The sequence below is a fragment of the Calidris pugnax genome, unplaced genomic scaffold (assembly GCF_001431845.1).
Source record: "Calidris pugnax isolate Ruff unplaced genomic scaffold, ASM143184v1 scaffold41, whole genome shotgun sequence".
Classification (NCBI taxonomy): domain Eukaryota; kingdom Metazoa; phylum Chordata; class Aves; order Charadriiformes; family Scolopacidae; genus Calidris; species Calidris pugnax.
The window spans coordinates 15,356,543-15,378,282 of NW_015094509.1; the positions used below are offsets into that span (position 1 = coordinate 15,356,543).

Below are 21,740 nucleotides of genomic sequence, written 5' to 3' on the forward strand. Positions count from 1 at the left end.
AAAGCATCAGGGTAAGCCCGTGGTACTTTTGGACTTTTTCAATATCTGCATCTATGCAGAACAAAATACTAGGTGTCTTTCCCAAAATGGGAAACGGCCAACAGGTGATGATGATCAGTGGCATGAAGTGTAGTAACTAGCCAGTAACTAGCAGTGTGCCCTAGGGATCAATACTGGGTCCAACCTTGCTCAACGTCTTCATTAATGATCTGGGTGATGGGGCAGAGTTTACCCCCACCACGTTTGCTGATAAAAACCAAACTGGAAGGAATGGCTGGTACACTAGAGGGTCACGCTGCCATCCAGAGCAACCTCGACAGGAAATGTTACTGATAAGGTTCAAGTGCTGGGCATGGACATATCAATATAAATAAGAAAAATTAAATACTTTGACATTTACATAGTAACACAGCACCGGAATGCCTATCTTTAATCACAGGACACAGTCCTATGCTATCACAAGCTATACGTGTGTATAATTATGCAACTTTCCCCTGAAAATAATTACATACTCTTGTAGTATCTTGAAGTATTTTCCTTTCATTCTACTAAACTTTTTTTCATTAGAATTAGTTTTTAAAACACAATGGAGAGTTTTTGAAACATAAGAACATTTTTTGAACATGTGAAAATGCACTTAAAATTTAAGCATAGGGGAAAAAAAGGATGTTGACAGATGCATTGCAGAATTACCTTATAATACTGTTCTGCTTGCTAGAAATTAATTTTTATAAAATAATTAAGAGATTATGAAATAATTATACACTAAAGTAGTCATATACACTACGTGTCAATAGACACATGTAACAATCACATATATTTTCATAAGTTGCCACTTGACAAAATAAGAGTGGATCTCTTTGTTTCCTGCGTGCCCTTTAAGCCAGAGACATGAAAAGATTTGTCCTCTTCTAATCTGTATAGTTTAATTTTGTCAGTCTACATATAGGTAAAAAGTTTTTGTTAAGAATCTTTCTTTATCATTTTAGTTACAAATTCAATTATTCTAAAAAATAATCCAAACTCAGAAATTGCTAGTTTAATGTAAAGTTAGTATCAGACATGAGACTTAAGATGGATAACGTCTTTTACTTATGAATTACCTTAATGAAACTATTCAGATGCTTAGGTATTTCTATGGGCTAATACAATTAACTGAAAATTATCCTATTTTTCTTATCCTTTCCAAGACTGAAAAAGACTTCAAAACAAGCCTCTAGAAAAAACTACAGTGTTTAAGTATCAAACTATGCAAAATACTGTCAAAGCAAGGTTTCAGTATGGTACATGTTTTGGCTCTTTGGAGATACAATTATAAAACTGTTATTTTGATAAGTGATGAGCGATTTGTTGTTGATTTTATCATTGTTTGTCTTTTGACAGCATTTTCATTTTATGAATAAAGAATTTTAATTCCTTTAAAATCATAAATCTATTACTACTTTTTTCTCAAATACTTACTGGTATACACAAGCTGAAAACCTTCATCAGTGCCCTCCATATCGGAGTTAAATTCCAACCACAAATGATTTGAAGTACTACTTAGCGTCAGGCCTCTTAACGATGCCCCAGTATATGCACCCAGCAGGTGAGCAGTATTGTCTTTGCCGTCATAGATCTGTGAAACAGATGCAAGTTTTACAGTTATGAAAAAAGCCCAACATACATATTTTTGATTTACAAAATAATTCTGTACATCTCCATTAAGAGGGAGGAGAGCTTTGCCAAGGGAGATCAATTGCCAGCCAATCCAAACTACTATTTGAATATTCTGTTTGCCTCTCTTGAATTAAGTTGACTTAATTGTGGTGATTTTTCAAATGCACACTTTAAAATATGTCAGTTCCTTTTGTTGCATAACAATAGAAGTGGGCAGAGGTGCCATATCAGCTCAGTGTTTTTAAACATCTGTGTTTTCTCTTTCCCTGCCGGTACTGTAAAGCTGGTCACAATCTATCAGCAAAAATCTATTTTGTGTAGCTCTATCTGCATCAAGTCACTGAGGTGGCATAAGAGATAAGCTCACATCTCCCTAACTTTGGCTTGTTAAATACAGCTCTGATTTTACTTTTTTTCTACATAAAGAGAGGTTCAAATATAATATAAAGTAAAAGAAGACTGGGAAATAAAATAAATTGAACAACTTCTTCTTTAAGTTGAAAGAGTAATATAATTTATATGTAAATTGCAGTACAGTACTTTTATTATTTATTTTTCTTCAAGAGCTGTTCTTTTCCATATTTGAAACAGAAATTTCTATCAGACTACTAAATATATAAAAAAATCTTTTGATAATTCTCAGCAAATTTCCTTAAAAGTTTTGTTGCTTTAAAACATCACAGGTTGTTGCATTTCTAGCATTCTTAAAAAGAGTTAAACTATAATTTAACAATAATTGCTAACCCAACCCTTATGTCCTGCAGGATTTATTCAATGACTTCTATAACAACTAAAATTTTGATAAATGGGGTTTAAGAAAAAAATCACTTGCAAATGAGTAATTGATCTTTGAATAATTTTCAAATTGCAATATAGGGAAATTCTAACGCTTTAGTAAAAAAAACAGGAAATTGTCTCCAGTTCTAAGATCTAAATCTAGTAAATTGAAATGTAATCAAAGCTTGCATTTGTAAACAGGAATCTATACCAGAATGAATAAAAACAAATACACCAGCAATAGTAGTAAGGCAACAAATAATCTGAAATATTACGGTGCCTGTTCCCCATCTGTGAAAATGACTTATATATGTAAATCCTGTTCTGCAGAAATACTCATGTCTCTAGTAATAACAATGACCTTACATTTAATTATATGCTGAAATAAAACAAATAAGCCATTTATATCCATCTGTAATGAATAAATAATTGTACAGTAGTTTAAGAAGGAAAATGAGTTGGCATCATTCCTTGTTTTTTAATGAAACAAGCAAATTAATTCCAAGCAAACTGTACATTTAAAGGCCAATGTCCTTAAACGTAGTGAAAATAAGAAATTAAAGCTGAAAAAGGTGCAATTATTGCTTATAAATTAAAAAGTAATTTTAAAATATATGTAACAGTATTAAAATGGATCTTTAATTTTATTTAAAACCACTTTAAAAACATACTGATATCAGTAATCAAGAAAAAAAAGAGTTCTCAAATGGACTTAGTTTTGTTTCAATAACTGAAAGAAAAACATCCATTCCAGGACTATTACTGCTGTCCTACAGAGATATTTACATCATGACAGATTTAAAGAAAACCCAGCTTGAATTTGATGCTGTTTCCCCTAATCTCTCCAAGCTACTTATAACTAATAACACCCAAAGATTCAGGATTAATTTTATTTTTAAACACTACATAAGAGTAATCCATTTCCTTCCTGCTATGTGTCTATCACTAATAATTAACCAAAGAAAGCTATTAATAAGTTATACCAACTACTCTCAATGTCTTGGCAGAACTTCCCATAAGCCACTTCATGATACAAATTTCCCTCATGTTAGAACTTCCCCCCACATATTTCATTGCCAATTTTGTTAACTGTCATACCACATTAAACTTTTCACACTGGTGCACTGACATCTCGCCAGAGTTGACACTAATTCTGCTTTATGGGCTAACTAGCTGTCCCACTGTATAATACTTCTAAGGCTATATAATTTCTATGAAGGAACAGAATGGAAAGTACCCTAACACTTCTGACATTCTATGATTCTTTGAGTAGGAGAACTCTATTTGGATGAGGGAGGGCTGTGATTCATTTGAACATGAAATTGAAATTATATTTTTTCCTTTGGTTGCTGACCTCTAAATATTCAAACTAACATATACTCCTCTTCTTGAGATAATGAGGTCTCCCTTAGGACAGTAAGTGGAGGTATATTTTGTAATAGAATTCTCAATTTAAGTCACGTTGTCTTTTTTTGTGCTTCATTCAAGTTAATGGGCACTAGATAGAAATTTCTAGATGTAATTTAAATGATACAGTTTAAGTTGCAAAGAAAGTGGTAACAGCCTACATTCTCTTGTAAGATTGGCACAAGCAGCAGTTTCTTTTCAACTTTCCTAAAATAGATGGGAGTTTTTTTTAAGATTTTGAATGATTTTTTTTAATTAAGCTTCAGAATTTTATCAAGACGGCGAGATTATATGTGAATTAAGGTAGCACCTTTATCTTACTTTTAAAACAGGAATATTCTTTCTTATAGGTTTTGCCAACACATCTGGATTTATGTCACTTGGGTGCTAAATGTATGGCAAAGAATAATCATTATGAAAATATTATTTGGCTGGATGCATTTTCCTTGAAGTCATCATGTAGCATTAATGCAAAGACATTTGGTTCAGGACTGTATAATGCCTGAATATACCAGTGACAAGCTATTCAGAAAACAGAGGTCCATCTTTATCAGCTATTTAAAGGCCTTATCTGTTAAATGTTTAATTCATAAAGAAGAGTAAAGGCACAGAAAATTGCTTTAATGTTCCTCATATCACAATGATATTTTGAAATGTTATAGGGAAGAATGTTAATAGCGAACACTGTTTATATAAATATGATTTGAACTGGTAGATGTAATGTTTAATTTAGGGACGAGGGGTTAAGTTTGCATTTACAGTTAGAGAAGAAATACAATCTCCTAAGCTTTCAAGGGGTTCCATTATTAAAAAATTTTAAATGGAAATTAATGGTCTTTTTCCTGCTAATTTATTTAACTCCATAAATCTTTAGCAAGGGAATAGTATAAAGTGAATGTAAAATTTGTGTATTTTAATCAAACTATTTTTGAGATTTGCCATTGAAACATAAAAGGCATATGGATGTGAAGATTTGTGCTTTATAAAGAGAAGAAACAGCATAAAATCAGCAGCTCAGAGCTGAGGCTGTCAACACCCTGTCAAACGTATCATTTATATCACATGCAAATAGAAGCACTAATATAAAGACAGAAAAGGGCCCATATGTTTGTAGATTTTTTTGTCCCCTACATTTATTACCTATTTCTCACTCGTGTTTTCAGGATGATATTGCTAAAAAGATTATGATAGCAAGTGTGGAGATTCTTAAGAAACAAATTAGCAAAAAGCCCCAAACATTACTTCCCTTTGAAGTATTTACACAAAACCCCTCAAAAACTCCACCATGTGCACACATATCAAAGCTGGCCTACAGGTGAGACAAAACCCAAATGGAGTAAAACTGAATCCTCCATATTTACATTCATGAAACTTTCATGAATATTAAAAGAAGATGTAGCACTACTAAAAGTAGGTTATAGTCCTACACACACACAAAATAAGAGACATATATTTCTTACAGTTTCCAATAAAAACCAACCAGCCAAAAATCCCCAACACCTCCAACATTAATATAAGTACCCAGAGCAGTTACATCAAAAGGAGGAAAAGAAAATTGCACATTAAACGAAGCAAATGAAAAACAAATTATATGTTCTGAAACCTCTGTTCTATAGCAGTTCAGAACTGATAAATGGGAAGTCCTCCTTCTCTGCCTGGGGAGTAACAGTAAGGGCGGTGATTTATTTCTGTTAAATATGCTGTTTCCCTCTAACGCTGTATTCCCAGTCCAGCTGTTTCATTGTTTCAATCACAGTGCTTGTCAGGTATAAATTTGATACATGGTCGTTTAATTCATGTGGTAAGCAGCAGGCCCCATGATTTGATTAAAAAAACGTATCAAAAGCTTAGTAGAATATTCAGCCTATTCAGACTTCAAATGAAATTTTATCTACACAGCTCTAGTACTCTAAAATTTCAGCTGACAGAAAAAGTAACACAAAGTACACGACTAGCTGCTTTGCCAACAGTTTCATCTATAGATTCTGAAGAACAGTGATGCATTTTCCACTTCTTAACCAAACTCTGTAGCTAAAAACTGAGCTTCAGCTATGAAATATTATGGAGTTGCTTCATTTGTGTTTGGGAAAGGAAGCCCTGTCTGGAAGCTTTTCTGTAAATATCTTGGTTTCCAAATGGTAAATTTCTTACCCTCCCGACTTCATAGTTAAATGGGAACTGTGTATTCACTATATATCTCTCAGCTGTTTGCTGTAAGAATGCATTATTTTATTTTATTTTTTAACTTAACTTCCTTCCATTGACATTTTTTATTTCAGTAAACTTCATTTTTCTTTACTTACTTCACAGATTTCTTAGAGTTTGCTCAAGGCATTAATGTCTATGTACCTTTACAAAGTAGTGGTATATATTAGATAGGCATACAGCATTTGTTTCCTATTATTGATTCACTTAAAACTGAAGTTTAACCCTACTGTCCTACTTTTGTAGCAAAGTGTATTCTCCACGGTCAGCAAAATAGGTGAATTTTACCTTTTTTTTTTTTTTCATTTTACTTTTCATTTCTACAAAAATAAAAGGAAGTCCCTGCAAACTTATCTTCAAAGATGTTTTACTGGGACTAATGTAAATCAGTCTAAGAGAAACAGGAAAAAAGTGTGGATAACCAAGAATAATTTTCTGATCTTGAAGATAAGAATGATAAATACTATGTATATTCCCCAAGTCAGTAACACACCAAATCTTCCACTCATTCTTTTTCAGCTCCTGGAGATGAGAAGTAATCAATAATAATGGGAATCAACAGCCAACTTCAGAACTGGTCCCGTTAGAAAAGTTTTGGAATGCGGGACTGCTGCTTTGTATAATGTATAATACATTAAACAAGACTCCTTTATGAAATGAACACATGAAAAAAAGAGTCTGATGGGATTAAGACAATTTGTAAGAGCTTCATCTGAGAGATGAGGCAAGAAAAGACACAATGGGTTTCACAGATACTCTTTCCCACAATATTAAAGGTCGAGTGCCTCTGCCTTGCTACAATGTAAGATAGGCTGAAAAAAAGAGAATCATAATAAAGAATACTTCTTGTAGTATTTTTAATACATTGGGAGGAACTTCATCTTATTATTATAATTCAAGGCTGCTGACTTGAAAAACAAACACTGTAATTACTAAATATTACTTTAATCTAATAGACACATCTGTAAAACAACGTAAATATTTCTGCCACTGACATTTACAGCTTAGTGGTGGCGTCCCTCCATTTATAATTAATTTGGTATTACTCTTAAGTTCACATTAATCGAGTAGCAATATTAAAGTAGAATTTTCTTGTATAAGCCTCTGAATAAACATTTTCTAGTTAAACATCTGTAGTGCGCATGGTTGGAATGGCATTTGAGAAATCTTAAGTGCATAGACCTTTTCAAAATCGTACGTGCATTACATGATTAAGGAAGAAAAAAAAAGAAGAAAAAAATTGACTTGCTTTATATTCATATTCAGTTGCATTCATATAAAATTTTATATTTATATAACTATATATAACTGTAGCTCCCTCCTTGCAGTGTTATGACCTTTACCTTTAGATAATAGCCTTGACTGGATTCAACCTAAAAAGTCCTGAGGAACGTGGAGCCATATACTTCTACTGGATGGGCATTAAAAATGTGGACAGAAATATTAGAATAGTGATTTGTGTGGATAAGGGTTCAAGTTCAGTATAAGACCTGACTTTCAATCTTATGCTAAAGTTGGTTAATTAAAAGATCTTACCATAACCTCACTAATTTTTCTGCTTCATTAATAAATTCCAAAACTGTTAAAATTATATACTTGCATACATCCTGGATGTCTTAGCAGTAACTTGAGTAAAGGAAGTTTTTTTATATGTCATGCTCTTTGTATGTTACAAAATCTCAAGCATCTACAAAATTAAATCTTTCTGTATTAATTAATGTAAAAATCTACTTGTTTCTGAAGTAAGCAGTGAGGCCAATTTTAAATAAACATACCTTTGGATGCTGGGTGTCTAGTAGCCTTTGGTTTATTTTGTTTTGCTTGTGTTTTGCTTTAACAAGAACATATTTGTTTTTAAAACACTTTTTTTCCTTCCTGTTGCCATTGGTTGTTTAGGTCTGCTTATACCTTAGGTATAAAATTAACCCCTTTTCAAAAGTGCTTGTGTCTGAAACTAATGACAGAAATCCTAACCTAATGCTCAGATGGCTAATGTTACATGAGATAAAACCCATTCTGCTACATGGCAGAAAACCTTTTTTTTTTCCCTTTATCAAGATTGGAATGATACCTCATGTTCCTTTGATTTCTGAGAGGCAATTTTAATTAAATTGAGTAAAAAATTCTGAAAAATTAGACAATTATTTAATTCCTCTTATGTATATCTTACTGCGTTTACATGGTATGTGCTAAAATACGCTCACCCGGGTCATCATCAGCTTTAAATATGTAGTTGGCTAAACAATATACGCACCTGGAAATGTGTATTTTGGGGAATACAGTAATAAAAATACACGAACAAATCGAAGTAAGTGCTACGGAATTTATAAGGTGAAGTCACTCTATAAAACTCTCAAATGTTCTAGTATCCTATTTTTCCCTTTGTTATTTCTTTGTTTAATGCAAAAAAATCTTTTCACATGTAATTGCTGTGTTTATCATTTTTCAGGAGATGTTCCATACCACACAAGATCAGAGTAATTTAAAGTGTAAACCTCATGTACAAGGCATAGTATGTAGAGAGTATATTAAAATAAGCTTCTGGGTGTAAGGTTTATTTTGTTTAGATCACAGCTCAAGTTATGAAGATGCCGAGGAAGAAAACAATTTTAAAAAAATGAATTAGTGAATATTTAACACTATGAATAGAATACAAATGCACAATAAGGCAACATTTTGTTTACCGTTTCAATCTCTTTTTTAATTATATGAGGTCAGAAAAATAAATATTTTAAGAAATAGATTATGCAAACACATTGATGTGTTTTAGAAATGGTATAGGTTTGGATACATATTTCCTAAGAGATAAGATAAACTTATGTGATACTGTACGAGCATAGACAGATAAACTTCAATAATATGAAGAACTACAAGTTTAGAAATAACAAAAATGTTACATGATTACATACCTTAAGAACATCTCCTTGGGCTAAGTGAAATGTTCTGGCAGATATATTGATGCCTTTCCCTGCTTGTACCTGAATGCTATAAATACATTCATGGTTGTTTTCATAGTTAAGAGGATAATTGGGGGACAATAAGATTCCTTCATTATTTGTCGTGGAGGCTCCACATTCAGCTGCAATTAAAAGAAAATGTTAAGGTATATTTTAATGGAAAACAAATATTTTTAGTAATGGTGATAATGGGAATGTTAATGCAACCTAGTTCAACACTATTAACATTTATTTATACCTAAAACCTAGTTCTAAATATATGGCTGAAGGCTACAAGAATATTTCTAAATTGTAATGCTTTAAAAAAAAAAAAAAAAGTGAAATAACATGGAGAGCTATAATCATACTAATGGCACATTCCATAATTACAATATTTTAAAAGATCTTTCTTGGATTTTGTTTTGGAGGAAATATATGCAGTTTTACTTCTCCAATACAGAAATTCATAAAGACTTGTGAAAGAAATAAAATTACTCTTGAATTTTTTATTTGTACATATTTATACATATATGCAAGTCTATAAATATACATAAATGCACATATACGCATTTTCACACAGATTAATGAAAAAAGATAATCTTTCTTTAATATTAATTTACTGAAATAAACAACAGTCAGTGGTATAAATTACAGTAGAAAAAGACTTGCTAGTAAAAATACTATATCTACCAGCTAAACAATAGCAAAAAATAATTGCATTCATATAAATAAGTAGAAAAAGTAGAAAAATAGTAAGTTGGCGGGGAGGATGGGAGGAGGGAAGGAGGAGGAAAGAAAAAAGAATGAAATACCTTTAACAAGAAGAGTTAAAAATAAAAATTAAAGAGTGTTTCCAATTAATACTGTTATTATTCCAAAAAAAGAAACCTTATAATTGAAGATTTTGGTGTAATCCTTAAAATTGTAAACATTAAAAGTTTAATCACTAAAAAACCCTGAAAACTTAACAACTTGTGGCAATGCTACTTATGGCATTAATAACTAACTTTCATTTACTATCATATTTTGGACTACTTACATAATTTTGATTAAGACATTTACAGCTTTGAGGTACCAGGTATTTTAAATTAACACTGACAAACTCTTACAATTCTTTCCTTTTTTATATTTAGTCTTGATACGTAGTCATTAAAGTGCAAGGACAAGAGTATTTCCTCTCTTTATCAGATTTAGATTTAACTATAACACTAAATTTTCTGGGTTTATGTTTGTTTTCAGGATTACTTCAATGTTCTTGCTATTTATTTTAGCTATTTATGCACGCCAGTTATTTTAACCTGGGAAATGCATTGTTACATAATTTCACAGAGTAAGAAATTGTTTTGTGCAAAACTATGTGGTACTTTTAATGGTTTGAAAAGATGTTTAAAAAGCCTATAGTATCTATTTTAAGAGCTATTCTTGCTTATTAGCGTTATTGTAATCCCCTCCCCAGACTTGTTGGAGCAAAATCCGGGATATTGAAATATGTATTTTGCATATGAAACGTCTACATTAAATGACAAAAATCCATTGATCAACTACACTTTCTGTGCACAGCTAAAGCAAACATTGTGTTGAAAGCCAAATCAGACATGGATCAAAGGAGAAGAAATGTTTGATGACTATGTTTAATTCAACAGCAATACAGAACAAGTACCCCAATAATTCAGGTGTCATCAGTTTGCCTTAGAACGGTTGGATGCAGAAGTGGAAAACTTTCTAGTCCACATGATCATGTCTATCCTTTTATTTCATTCTCAAGTAAATGTGCATTTGCTACACTGAAGATGCACAGGTCAGTTTGAATTACACCACATAGGAGTAAGATGATTGTAATTTTGAGTTTGTGGGATATCCTTTCCAATTCCAGAGAGATAGAAAAGTCAAAAGGCAATAGGTAATTATGGTATTAAGTTGATCCAACAGCTCCGGTTTTGTCAGAACTGTAATTCAAAGCAATTTTTTGAAATCTGTATGCAGCAGTGAGACAACAGTTAGGATCTTTTCAAGTAATACTTGAGAGCCATGCTTTGTTTTCTGTTAAAAATAAGGAAATTTTTCATGTCGTAATATTTATCAATCTGATACCACTTTTCTTAATTTAGAGGGATAATGTTGTGTTCCACATTGTGGATGCCCCATCATTGAAAGTGTTCAAGGGCAGGTTTGATGGGGCTTTGAGCAACCCAATCTAGTGAAAGATGTCCCTGCCAATGGCAGGGGGTGGACTTAATTTCTAAAGGTCCCTTCCAACCCAAATAATTCCATGATTCTATGTACAATCTCAACCCTTTATTTAGCAGACAACAAAGGAATTTTACCAACAGAAGTCTTGAAAACAACAGTATAAAAGAATTTCTACCATAGCACTCAGTATTATCTTTCCAGTTCCACAGAAGCACGCACTGCAGCCTACAACAGTATTTTCTTCTGCACACTTCTCAGAGGAATTCTCATAAAATCAACAGTTAGTCCCTTGCTTCTCTACTTGCCTTCTGTCAGTGCAAATTATGACTTTAGAAAAAAAACACACCACAAAACACCAAACACACACACAAAACCCAGTAGTATAATTCAGAATAAGTGCAGAACCAAACAGGGAAGATACACAATTAGTATTATAAGACTTTCCAAACTATACCATAAATAGTTCTATCTGCCAATCTCCACTTCTATTTGGAAATATGAACAGACATTTATGTTGCTTAAAATTACATGGAATTTCAGGTAACATATGGTTGCCTTAATTTCTTTGATGTGAATACTATATCATAAATCAAAAAAGACCAAAATACTTCATTTTACTCAGCATTTAACTGCACATAGAAGAAAAAAATGTTGTAGTTCTTAAGTTAAAATGAATACAAATATTGAACATGTGTAATTTGTTTAAAGTGTTTGGAAAATAATTTTAACAGGCATTGCAGTGTGTGACAGAAAAAAAAAAAGACTGCTGATGCAAATTGGGATGAAATTAAGGCAAAAAAAAATAAAGAGGGAAGTATAGAAGAGAGAAGGGAAAAACACTATTTCAGAAGTATAAGAAAAATCACAGGGGATTAGAAAGCCTGTGACTATCCTTAAAAAACAGAGCTATTATCAGAAATTACAAATATTTCTGCACTGGTTTAATGTTTCATTTTAGTAACATTCCCTAGTCAACAGAGATGAAATTTAGGTTATTTTGGTGACAAAGTGGTTTCTTAAATAAGTCCACTTATTTTGGCTGAAACTTAGAACCTACCCTATACACTTTGCTTGTAGGAAATAAAAAGATTCAGGGAAAATATTTCACCATCCAGCTACGTTTGCACAAAGACTTTAATTTACCCTTATATAAAGTACAAAGATTTAACACTAAAATAAAAGTAAATCACTGTTTCTGGACTTTGCCAGAAATATAGAGTCATTTCAGTATTAGAAAGGAAAATAAACAAAAAATCAAAGAAAAATAATCAAAGAGAAATATTTATATAAAGGGCTATTTATAAGATATGACTGTTACGCTTTTGGTTATGAATGTGTGTTTATTGCACATTTCCATAATAAAACAGATGAGTTTAAACTATGGTTTATTAGTGCATTTAAATTCTGTAATCATGTAAAATGCCATTGTTATTGTAACCAAGGAATGAAACGCATCTGTTCGGGTAATTTAACTATTTCAGAAAAAATCTTCAGCTAATGGCTTTTTTTAAAAAAAATATGCTCTACTAGGAGGATTTTGCAAGGTGCCTCACAATTCACCTGATGAAATGCTCACCGTAAATAATTATCAAACAAAAAAAAACGACGTGCTGCTACGGACTGAAATTCTGCCACAGGTTTCTTGATACCAAGGGATGGCCTTGAAAAGATGAGAGCCACAACTAGCAGTTTTGAAAAGACGTTCTCTCTCGGTTAGGAGACTACGTGCATCGCAACCACCTGACTGGGTGAATAAGTGCAAACAATTCTAAAAATGTCGGCTCCCTCACGAGGTTCCTGTAAAGCCGCACCACTCACCGCTCGCGCTCTCCGCCTGCTCTGAGGAAGCGCGCGCTGTGGCCGCTTTTACATTTCCCGCCGCTCGCCCGGCCCGCCCCAGGCACCTCAGCCTCGCGGCTCCCTCGCGAGATTCCCGACTCGCTTCGGGCCTCTCCGCTCTCGCTCGGCTCCTCCGTCCCCGGGCAGCCGCCTCCCCGTCCCAGCCTAGTTCCAATTTAAAGGGGCCGCGCTCGGCGCTGTCGCTCCCCGCGTGGGGTGACGCTGTTCTGAGGGTACGGTGCTCTAACTTACACAGGAAGCCCACGGTGACTGTATTCCTATACAGTCCTATTCCTAGCTTTATGAAATAACTCTGGTCCAAGCGCTCTAACTACATTCACACACTCTCGTAACACAGGTACCACTGGGAAGCTGCATTGACAAATGCGAGTCCATTATTAGGCACCCGAACTGGTAAATACTGATATAAATTTATACCCAGTTTTCCTAAACTATTAATCTAAGTAAGAGAAATAAGCATTGTGCCCACAATTTGAAATGCGTTCAAGTATGGGCTATGAAGTCCACTGGCAGTTCTAATACTAAGTATGTTGACAAAAGACTAAATAAATTTGACTAAGGCAATATGGAGAACATGAGAGTACATTACAGAGTAAGAGGTGTGTTACCATGCTGTTCCATGCTGTAAATCTGCAAATCCATGGACAATGACTACACATACAAGCAAATGAAAGCAGCTGACCACGTACCCACACACCTTGGCAGAGGTGCACTCCATACTCGTCGGCCACCACCAAGACAAATAATCTCTGAAGTTCCTTCTAAACGATATCCAGGCGAACAGGAGAATGTCAGAATATCTCCCACTCCAAAGTTAAATCCTACTCTGGTACCAAATTGTGGGATCCCGGGATCTTCACAAGGTTCAAGATTATACTCTGAAAAGAACAGAGAGCAAGTCAGCTTGTGCAAGTGAAAACATTTTCTGTCAGTCATACTTGTAACCTTGCAGTCTGGTAACTTCTGTATATTTCCACCTGACTATCAATACAGATTTCAGATTTAAAAACAAAATGAACGTGTGAATGTTAAATTGGCAATTATACTATATTAAAAAGTAAGACTAATGAATATATTCACAACATTTTTAAGATGCATAACACAACATATTTTATCACTCTTGTGAGAGTCATAAATGTCCCAGGTACATAAAACAAATGAAAACAATAGCATTACATAAAAGCATAAATGATTGACTTTTGGGCTCACCTGGAACTTCACTAACTGAAATTAGAGTAGTTCTGTTTCCTCCCCTGACTCGATAATTGTGTCTTACAGTTTACTGACATCTTACTTATCAGGTAGCAGAAATGTCTCTACAGAGGCACAGAGGTTTGTTTGCTTTGATTGTTGTGCTTAAGAAACAACTTACATAATTTTATGATTCAGTATATGTATTCATCAAAATCACTTTCTTTTTAAACTTTTATTTCTCTTTACATAAAATATTGAAAAAGCAGGTTTGATGGGGCTTTGAGCAACCCAATCTAGTGAAAGATGTCCCTGCCAATGGCAGGGGGTGGACTTAATTTCTAAAGGTCCCTTCCAACCCAAATAATTCCATGATTCTATGTACAATCTCAACCCTTTATTTAGCAGACAACAAAGGAATTTTACCAACAGAAGTCTTGAAAACAACAGTATAAAAGAATTTCTACCATAGCACTCAGTATTATCTTTCCAGTTCCACAGAAGCACGCACTGCAGCCTACAACAGTATTTTCTTCTGCACACTTCTCAGAGGAATTCTCATAAAATCAACAGTTAGTCCCTTGCTTCTCTACTTGCCTTCTGTCAGTGCAAATTATGACTTTAGAAAAAAAACACACCACAAAACACCAAACACACACACAAAACCCAGTAGTATAATTCAGAATAAGTGCAGAACCAAACAGGGAAGATACACAATTAGTATTATAAGACTTTCCAAACTATACCATAAATAGTTCTATCTGCCAATCTCCACTTCTATTTGGAAATATGAACAGACATTTATGTTGCTTAAAATTACATGGAATTTCAGGTAACATATGGTTGCCTTAATTTCTTTGATGTGAATACTATATCATAAATCAAAAAAGACCAAAATACTTCATTTTACTCAGCATTTAACTGCACATAGAAGAAAAAAATGTTGTAGTTCTTAAGTTAAAATGAATACAAATATTGAACATGTGTAATTTGTTTAAAGTGTTTGGAAAATAATTTTAACAGGCATTGCAGTGTGTGACAGAAAAAAAAAAAGACTGCTGATGCAAATTGGGATGAAATTAAGGCAAAAAAAAATAAAGAGGGAAGTATAGAAGAGAGAAGGGAAAAACACTATTTCAGAAGTATAAGAAAAATCACAGGGGATTAGAAAGCCTGTGACTATCCTTAAAAAACAGAGCTATTATCAGAAATTACAAATATTTCTGCACTGGTTTAATGTTTCATTTTAGTAACATTCCCTAGTCAACAGAGATGAAATTTAGGTTATTTTGGTGACAAAGTGGTTTCTTAAATAAGTCCACTTATTTTGGCTGAAACTTAGAACCTACCCTATACACTTTGCTTGTAGGAAATAAAAAGATTCAGGGAAAATATTTCACCATCCAGCTACGTTTGCACAAAGACTTTAATTTACCCTTATATAAAGTACAAAGATTTAACACTAAAATAAAAGTAAATCACTGTTTCTGGACTTTGCCAGAAATATAGAGTCATTTCAGTATTAGAAAGGAAAATAAACAAAAAATCAAAGAAAAATAATCAAAGAGAAATATTTATATAAAGGGCTATTTATAAGATATGACTGTTACGCTTTTGGTTATGAATGTGTGTTTATTGCACATTTCCATAATAAAACAGATGAGTTTAAACTATGGTTTATTAGTGCATTTAAATTCTGTAATCATGTAAAATGCCATTGTTATTGTAACCAAGGAATGAAACGCATCTGTTCGGGTAATTTAACTATTTCAGAAAAAATCTTCAGCTAATGGCTTTTTTTAAAAAAAATATGCTCTACTAGGAGGATTTTGCAAGGTGCCTCACAATTCACCTGATGAAATGCTCACCGTAAATAATTATCAAACAAAAAAAAACGACGTGCTGCTACGGACTGAAATTCTGCCACAGGTTTCTTGATACCAAGGGATGGCCTTGAAAAGATGAGAGCCACAACTAGCAGTTTTGAAAAGACGTTCTCTCTCGGTTAGGAGACTACGTGCATCGCAACCACCTGACTGGGTGAATAAGTGCAAACAATTCTAAAAATGTCGGCTCCCTCACGAGGTTCCTGTAAAGCCGCACCACTCACCGCTCGCGCTCTCCGCCTGCTCTGAGGAAGCGCGCGCTGTGGCCGCTTTTACATTTCCCGCCGCTCGCCCGGCCCGCCCCAGGCACCTCAGCCTCGCGGCTCCCTCGCGAGATTCCCGACTCGCTTCGGGCCTCTCCGCTCTCGCTCGGCTCCTCCGTCCCCGGGCAGCCGCCTCCCCGTCCCAGCCTAGTTCCAATTTAAAGGGGCCGCGCTCGGCGCTGTCGCTCCCCGCGTGGGGTGACGCTGTTCTGAGGGTACGGTGCTCTAACTTACACAGGAAGCCCACGGTGACTGTATTCCTATACAGTCCTATTCCTAGCTTTATGAAATAACTCTGGTCCAAGCGCTCTAACTACATTCACACACTCTCGTAACACAGGTACCACTGGGAAGCTGCATTGACAAATGCGAGTCCATTATTAGGCACCCGAACTGGTAAATACTGATATAAATTTATACCCAGTTTTCCTAAACTATTAATCTAAGTAAGAGAAATAAGCATTGTGCCCACAATTTGAAATGCGTTCAAGTATGGGCTATGAAGTCCACTGGCAGTTCTAATACTAAGTATGTTGACAAAAGACTAAATAAATTTGACTAAGGCAATATGGAGAACATGAGAGTACATTACAGAGTAAGAGGTGTGTTACCATGCTGTTCCATGCTGTAAATCTGCAAATCCATGGACAATGACTACACATACAAGCAAATGAAAGCAGCTGACCACGTACCCACACACCTTGGCAGAGGTGCACTCCATACTCGTCGGCCACCACCAAGACAAATAATCTCTGAAGTTCCTTCTAAACGATATCCAGGCGAACAGGAGAATGTCAGAATATCTCCCACTCCAAAGTTAAATCCTACTCTGGTACCAAATTGTGGGATCCCGGGATCTTCACAAGGTTCAAGATTATACTCTGAAAAGAACAGAGAGCAAGTCAGCTTGTGCAAGTGAAAACATTTTCTGTCAGTCATACTTGTAACCTTGCAGTCTGGTAACTTCTGTATATTTCCACCTGACTATCAATACAGATTTCAGATTTAAAAACAAAATGAACGTGTGAATGTTAAATTGGCAATTATACTATATTAAAAAGTAAGACTAATGAATATATTCACAACATTTTTAAGATGCATAACACAACATATTTTATCACTCTTGTGAGAGTCATAAATGTCCCAGGTACATAAAACAAATGAAAACAATAGCATTACATAAAAGCATAAATGATTGACTTTTGGGCTCACCTGGAACTTCACTAACTGAAATTAGAGTAGTTCTGTTTCCTCCCCTGACTCGATAATTGTGTCTTACAGTTTACTGACATCTTACTTATCAGGTAGCAGAAATGTCTCTACAGAGGCACAGAGGTTTGTTTGCTTTGATTGTTGTGCTTAAGAAACAACTTACATAATTTTATGATTCAGTATATGTATTCATCAAAATCACTTTCTTTTTAAACTTTTATTTCTCTTTACATAAAATATTGAAAAAAATCTTTTTCAGGAGCCAGGTATTGCAGACACTTCCTTACCAGAGAAAGAAATATTAAATCCTTCGTATGATATTGAAAAATCTGAAATAAAGCGCAACTGAGCCCTGAAATTTCCGTAGAGCCCAGCATTGATTGGTGAAGGAAGCTCGGAGCCAGTCAGCCGTGCTAATGGCTGTGTGAAACTGCCATTCTCTGTTATTAGTAAGTAGTCATGATGATCCTCCAAATGAAAGGTGTAGAAGGTGAATTGCACTCCTATTAGAAAAAGTAGAATTAGATTTACATATCACACTGTTAAAATCAATGTAATTAAGCCAAGGATTAAATTAATGCATTTCATTATGAAACACGGTTCAGAAAACAAGACAATCCAATTTTCCTAAAAATTAGTATCTTTTTTGATTTTAATATTAAAATATTTTTGCAGCAGGTCTCTGGGTTTTGACACTACCTTCCACTTTTGCCTGTAGCTGCGAAATATGGATGCTTGATTTACATAATTCAAAGACATGCACTTGCATTTTTATGTAAAATCCTGTGATGAATTGAACAGTTCAAAATTACAAACTGTTTACAGCAGAATGGGAAAGGTTATTTCTTACAGTCACCAGTATCCTTGTATAGCAGTAGTGAGAGGAAAGGTTATAAAATATATGACATTATATTCTCATGGCACACACAGTAACAACAGCACTGCTTCCCTAAAAAAGGGAGATGTGGCATGTGTTAACACTAGGTTTTTTTGCAAACTATCAGACACAAATCACACATCTAGAAAAGAAGACATATCCTGGAAGAAAATAGAAAAAAGAAAAAAAGACTTAAAGATCAAGACAGATAAATTACTTTTTCAGCCTTTCTGAAACTAAGATCTAGACCATGATCTTTGGGTAGAATGCACAGAAAAGTCTAGAAAAAGAAACATGCCAAGACATTAGCTAGCTTAAGTGATTATTGAGACCTCTAGTATAATAGCATTTTCAGTTTTATCATAAAATTTATAAACCAATGATTCAGGCTCTGTAAAATACACCTAATGATGTAATACTTCGGAAGATCCATTCATGTGATTGAAGGTTAACATAGTAAATGAAGATTAATGATCTTCGGGTACTCTCATGGACAACAGATTTTTAATAGTAGACACAATTTAATCAAAAAGCAAACAAATACTTCTCCTTCCTACTTCTGCCCTCCCTGCTCCCTGCCAACCCAAACAGGGTAAGAAAATCAAGACTGAAGCTAGATATACTGTGCTTGATTGTCTAAACATAGGAACCTCATGAGCCTTTAGGTGCTAGACGTTATCTTTCCTAGACTCATGTGCAGCTCTAGAGTATTTGAGGAAATTTATGAGATTATGTAACTTGAGATTTTAAAATGGCATTTGGAGATTGCAAAACTTTTTGTGGGATGCTTAGGGCCAAAGGCAGGTAAAGGGAGTGATTATGGTGGATAAAGGAGAAAAAAGTGTAAGAAAATGGAGACAGTTAAGCCTCTCTTACTAATCCCCACACCTAACCACCACAGACTGTCCCCTCTTCTTTTAAACTGTTCCTGACTATTTAGTGCTTAAGTGTCTCCTCTGTCCAGAGTGCGAGCATGTGTGACCACTAGTGAACATCAGTACGGGCTGCCTGGTGAGCAGGGTGAGGCCAGGGGCCAACACCTGGAAAATCAGTCACAGGTGGCAGCACCTGGAGGGAGTGGGACTGGGGGGCCAACTCCTGGGTCAGGACCTGGAAGGCTGTGGGAGCACGTGCATGTGTGCCTGTGGGTCTGTGTCACTCCTAGCAAACTCCTGTTCCTGTCAGCCCAGCTGGAGAAAGTGGACTGGTTGCCTGTGGTGTTCATGTCTGTTTCAGCGCTGTTGGTGTTTCTGTGTATGCCAACAAAGCCACTTGTCTGTAACCAGCTATACATATGTATGTACATATTGGCATCTTGGAATACATGCTTAGTTTTGCTGTCAGCAGGACATACAAATGGGAGCAACAAGAGAAATCCATGGGATTGAGACCTCTAGATTGTATTTCCCTCTGAAGACAATGGAGAACTATTCATCCTTTTCAAGTAGATCCCTGCTTCTCTTCCTATAGCTCAACACTCCCCAACACCCCCAGTTCCTGTACCTTGCAGATCCAAATAAACACCCTTTCTTAGCAGCACTGATAGAGAAATTACAGGATCGGGTTGTGTTTTATGCATAGGATAAATCCAGGCAATCCAAGAAATCTATTCTGGATTTTTAAAATTCTTAATTAATTATATCAGTAAAGCCGTTCACCTGCTTTAGGCATCCTATTTATTCTCCTAGATTGTGTGACAATAAATTGGCAAAAATCACACACTAAATTGTGGAATCAAGGCGAGGTTACAGATCTTTTGAGCTACTGCATATAAATTTAGCTTTGGGATTCATAAATGCAAATGTCTTGATTTTTTTATCATAGTTTTACATAGGAGGCACTGTCGATCTGACATAAAAAGGGAGCTCTTAAGAGAAAAATATGACATACACAGAATGAGGCTGAAATTCAGGCCATATTTGTTGCACTTACTGCACTCCAAGTGAATTTTGGTCCTTTTAATGCATGCATGAATACTGCAACAGCAAAATCAGAAATACCAAAGAAAATTTTATGATAGTAACCCAAAATAAAGGAATTCCAGTGAATCATGGCTGAGCTTCACTGAGTATTGTTCAAACACCATACTCAGGGTTTAACTCAAGGGAATGTTTCAATCAATTTTCCAGATTGCAATGACATTTCTAAGCAAAACCCCAAGGTATATCTCAGCAGTAGCTGTAAAATTTAGTTTTCTTCAGAAAATATTATAATCATATTAATATATGCTGCGTGACAGATTGTGTCTTCTCCAGAGAAGAATTTTAAAAGTTATGTTCAAGTAGACTCCTTCTCATTCTGCTTCATGTGCCCCTTTCTTTATAAAGGGAATATTTAAAATCTGAAATGAATACAGGAAGATCTAACATTCTAACGACATTTCTCAATATTCCAATCCGGGCTGTTGGGGGATGGATAAATTAACTGTTCTATTGGTAAATGTTTTAAAATATACCATTAATATTCCACGAATTTCACTTAACTATATATTGAATTGGATGCTAATCACTGACAAAATACAATAATTATTGTCATGATAGATGCTTTCTTTCCTCTTCATAAGTAATACCAATTACTGGACATATTAACTATATTTAAGGAGCATGTTCCATTCCCTAGTTAACAAATTTAAAATAAAATAAAATAACATAAAATAAAATAATATCGAGCTTTAATGCCATTCAAGAATTGTAATGCTGGTCCACAAGAAGACAAACAAAAATTCATTGCAGAATTCTAGAAGTTTAGATACACTTCGACAGTAGAATTAATGTATATATTGCAGATTATACTATTTAAGAAGGTATATGCAAACACAGAAACTGTTTTTCTTAGCAATATATTGAGATGTAAAATATAAATCTTAACTAAACATATTCATTTAATTGCCTGCTATTATGTAGTAGCAGTATGAAGTTGCAATATAAAAACGTATGTTTAAAAAAGTACCCCACAGCATTCTGGAGCTACACGTTACAAACATTTTCTTGGCAGTCTGACATTAACCTACCTAATTTTGTCAAAATAAAAAACAGCGCTGAATAAAACTTTAATTATTTTTTAAAAAATCGTATCACTAGTTAATGGGCAGTAGAAGATACTCCTTGAGATTCTGAAGTTGGAATTATATTAGACACGAAATAGAGCAGAAAATGAGATTTCCAGAACAAAGTTTTTCTCCCTCACTTTAACCCATTTATGTGTATGGGATTAATTTTCCCAAATGCTAACTATCTAAAATTTAGTCACTCAGTCTCCCCACGGACAATTCATCTGG

General features: G+C 34.5%; 1 protein-coding gene across 1 annotated transcript in view; it reads right to left on the reverse strand.

The window, feature by feature from the left end:
- Window positions 1-21,740, reverse strand: part of CSMD3 (CUB and Sushi multiple domains 3) — a 600,957-nt gene that overhangs the window by 197,610 nt on the left and 381,607 nt on the right. The window contains exons 21-24 of the mRNA XM_014965576.1: window positions 17,874-18,089; window positions 17,067-17,255; window positions 8,958-9,127; window positions 1,462-1,618 (exon numbers count right to left, since the gene is read on the reverse strand). Of these exons, the coding sequence (XP_014821062.1) occupies window positions 1,462-1,618; window positions 8,958-9,127; window positions 17,067-17,255; window positions 17,874-18,089 (732 nt within the window). The remainder of the gene's footprint in view (window positions 1-1,461; window positions 1,619-8,957; window positions 9,128-17,066; window positions 17,256-17,873; window positions 18,090-21,740) is intronic.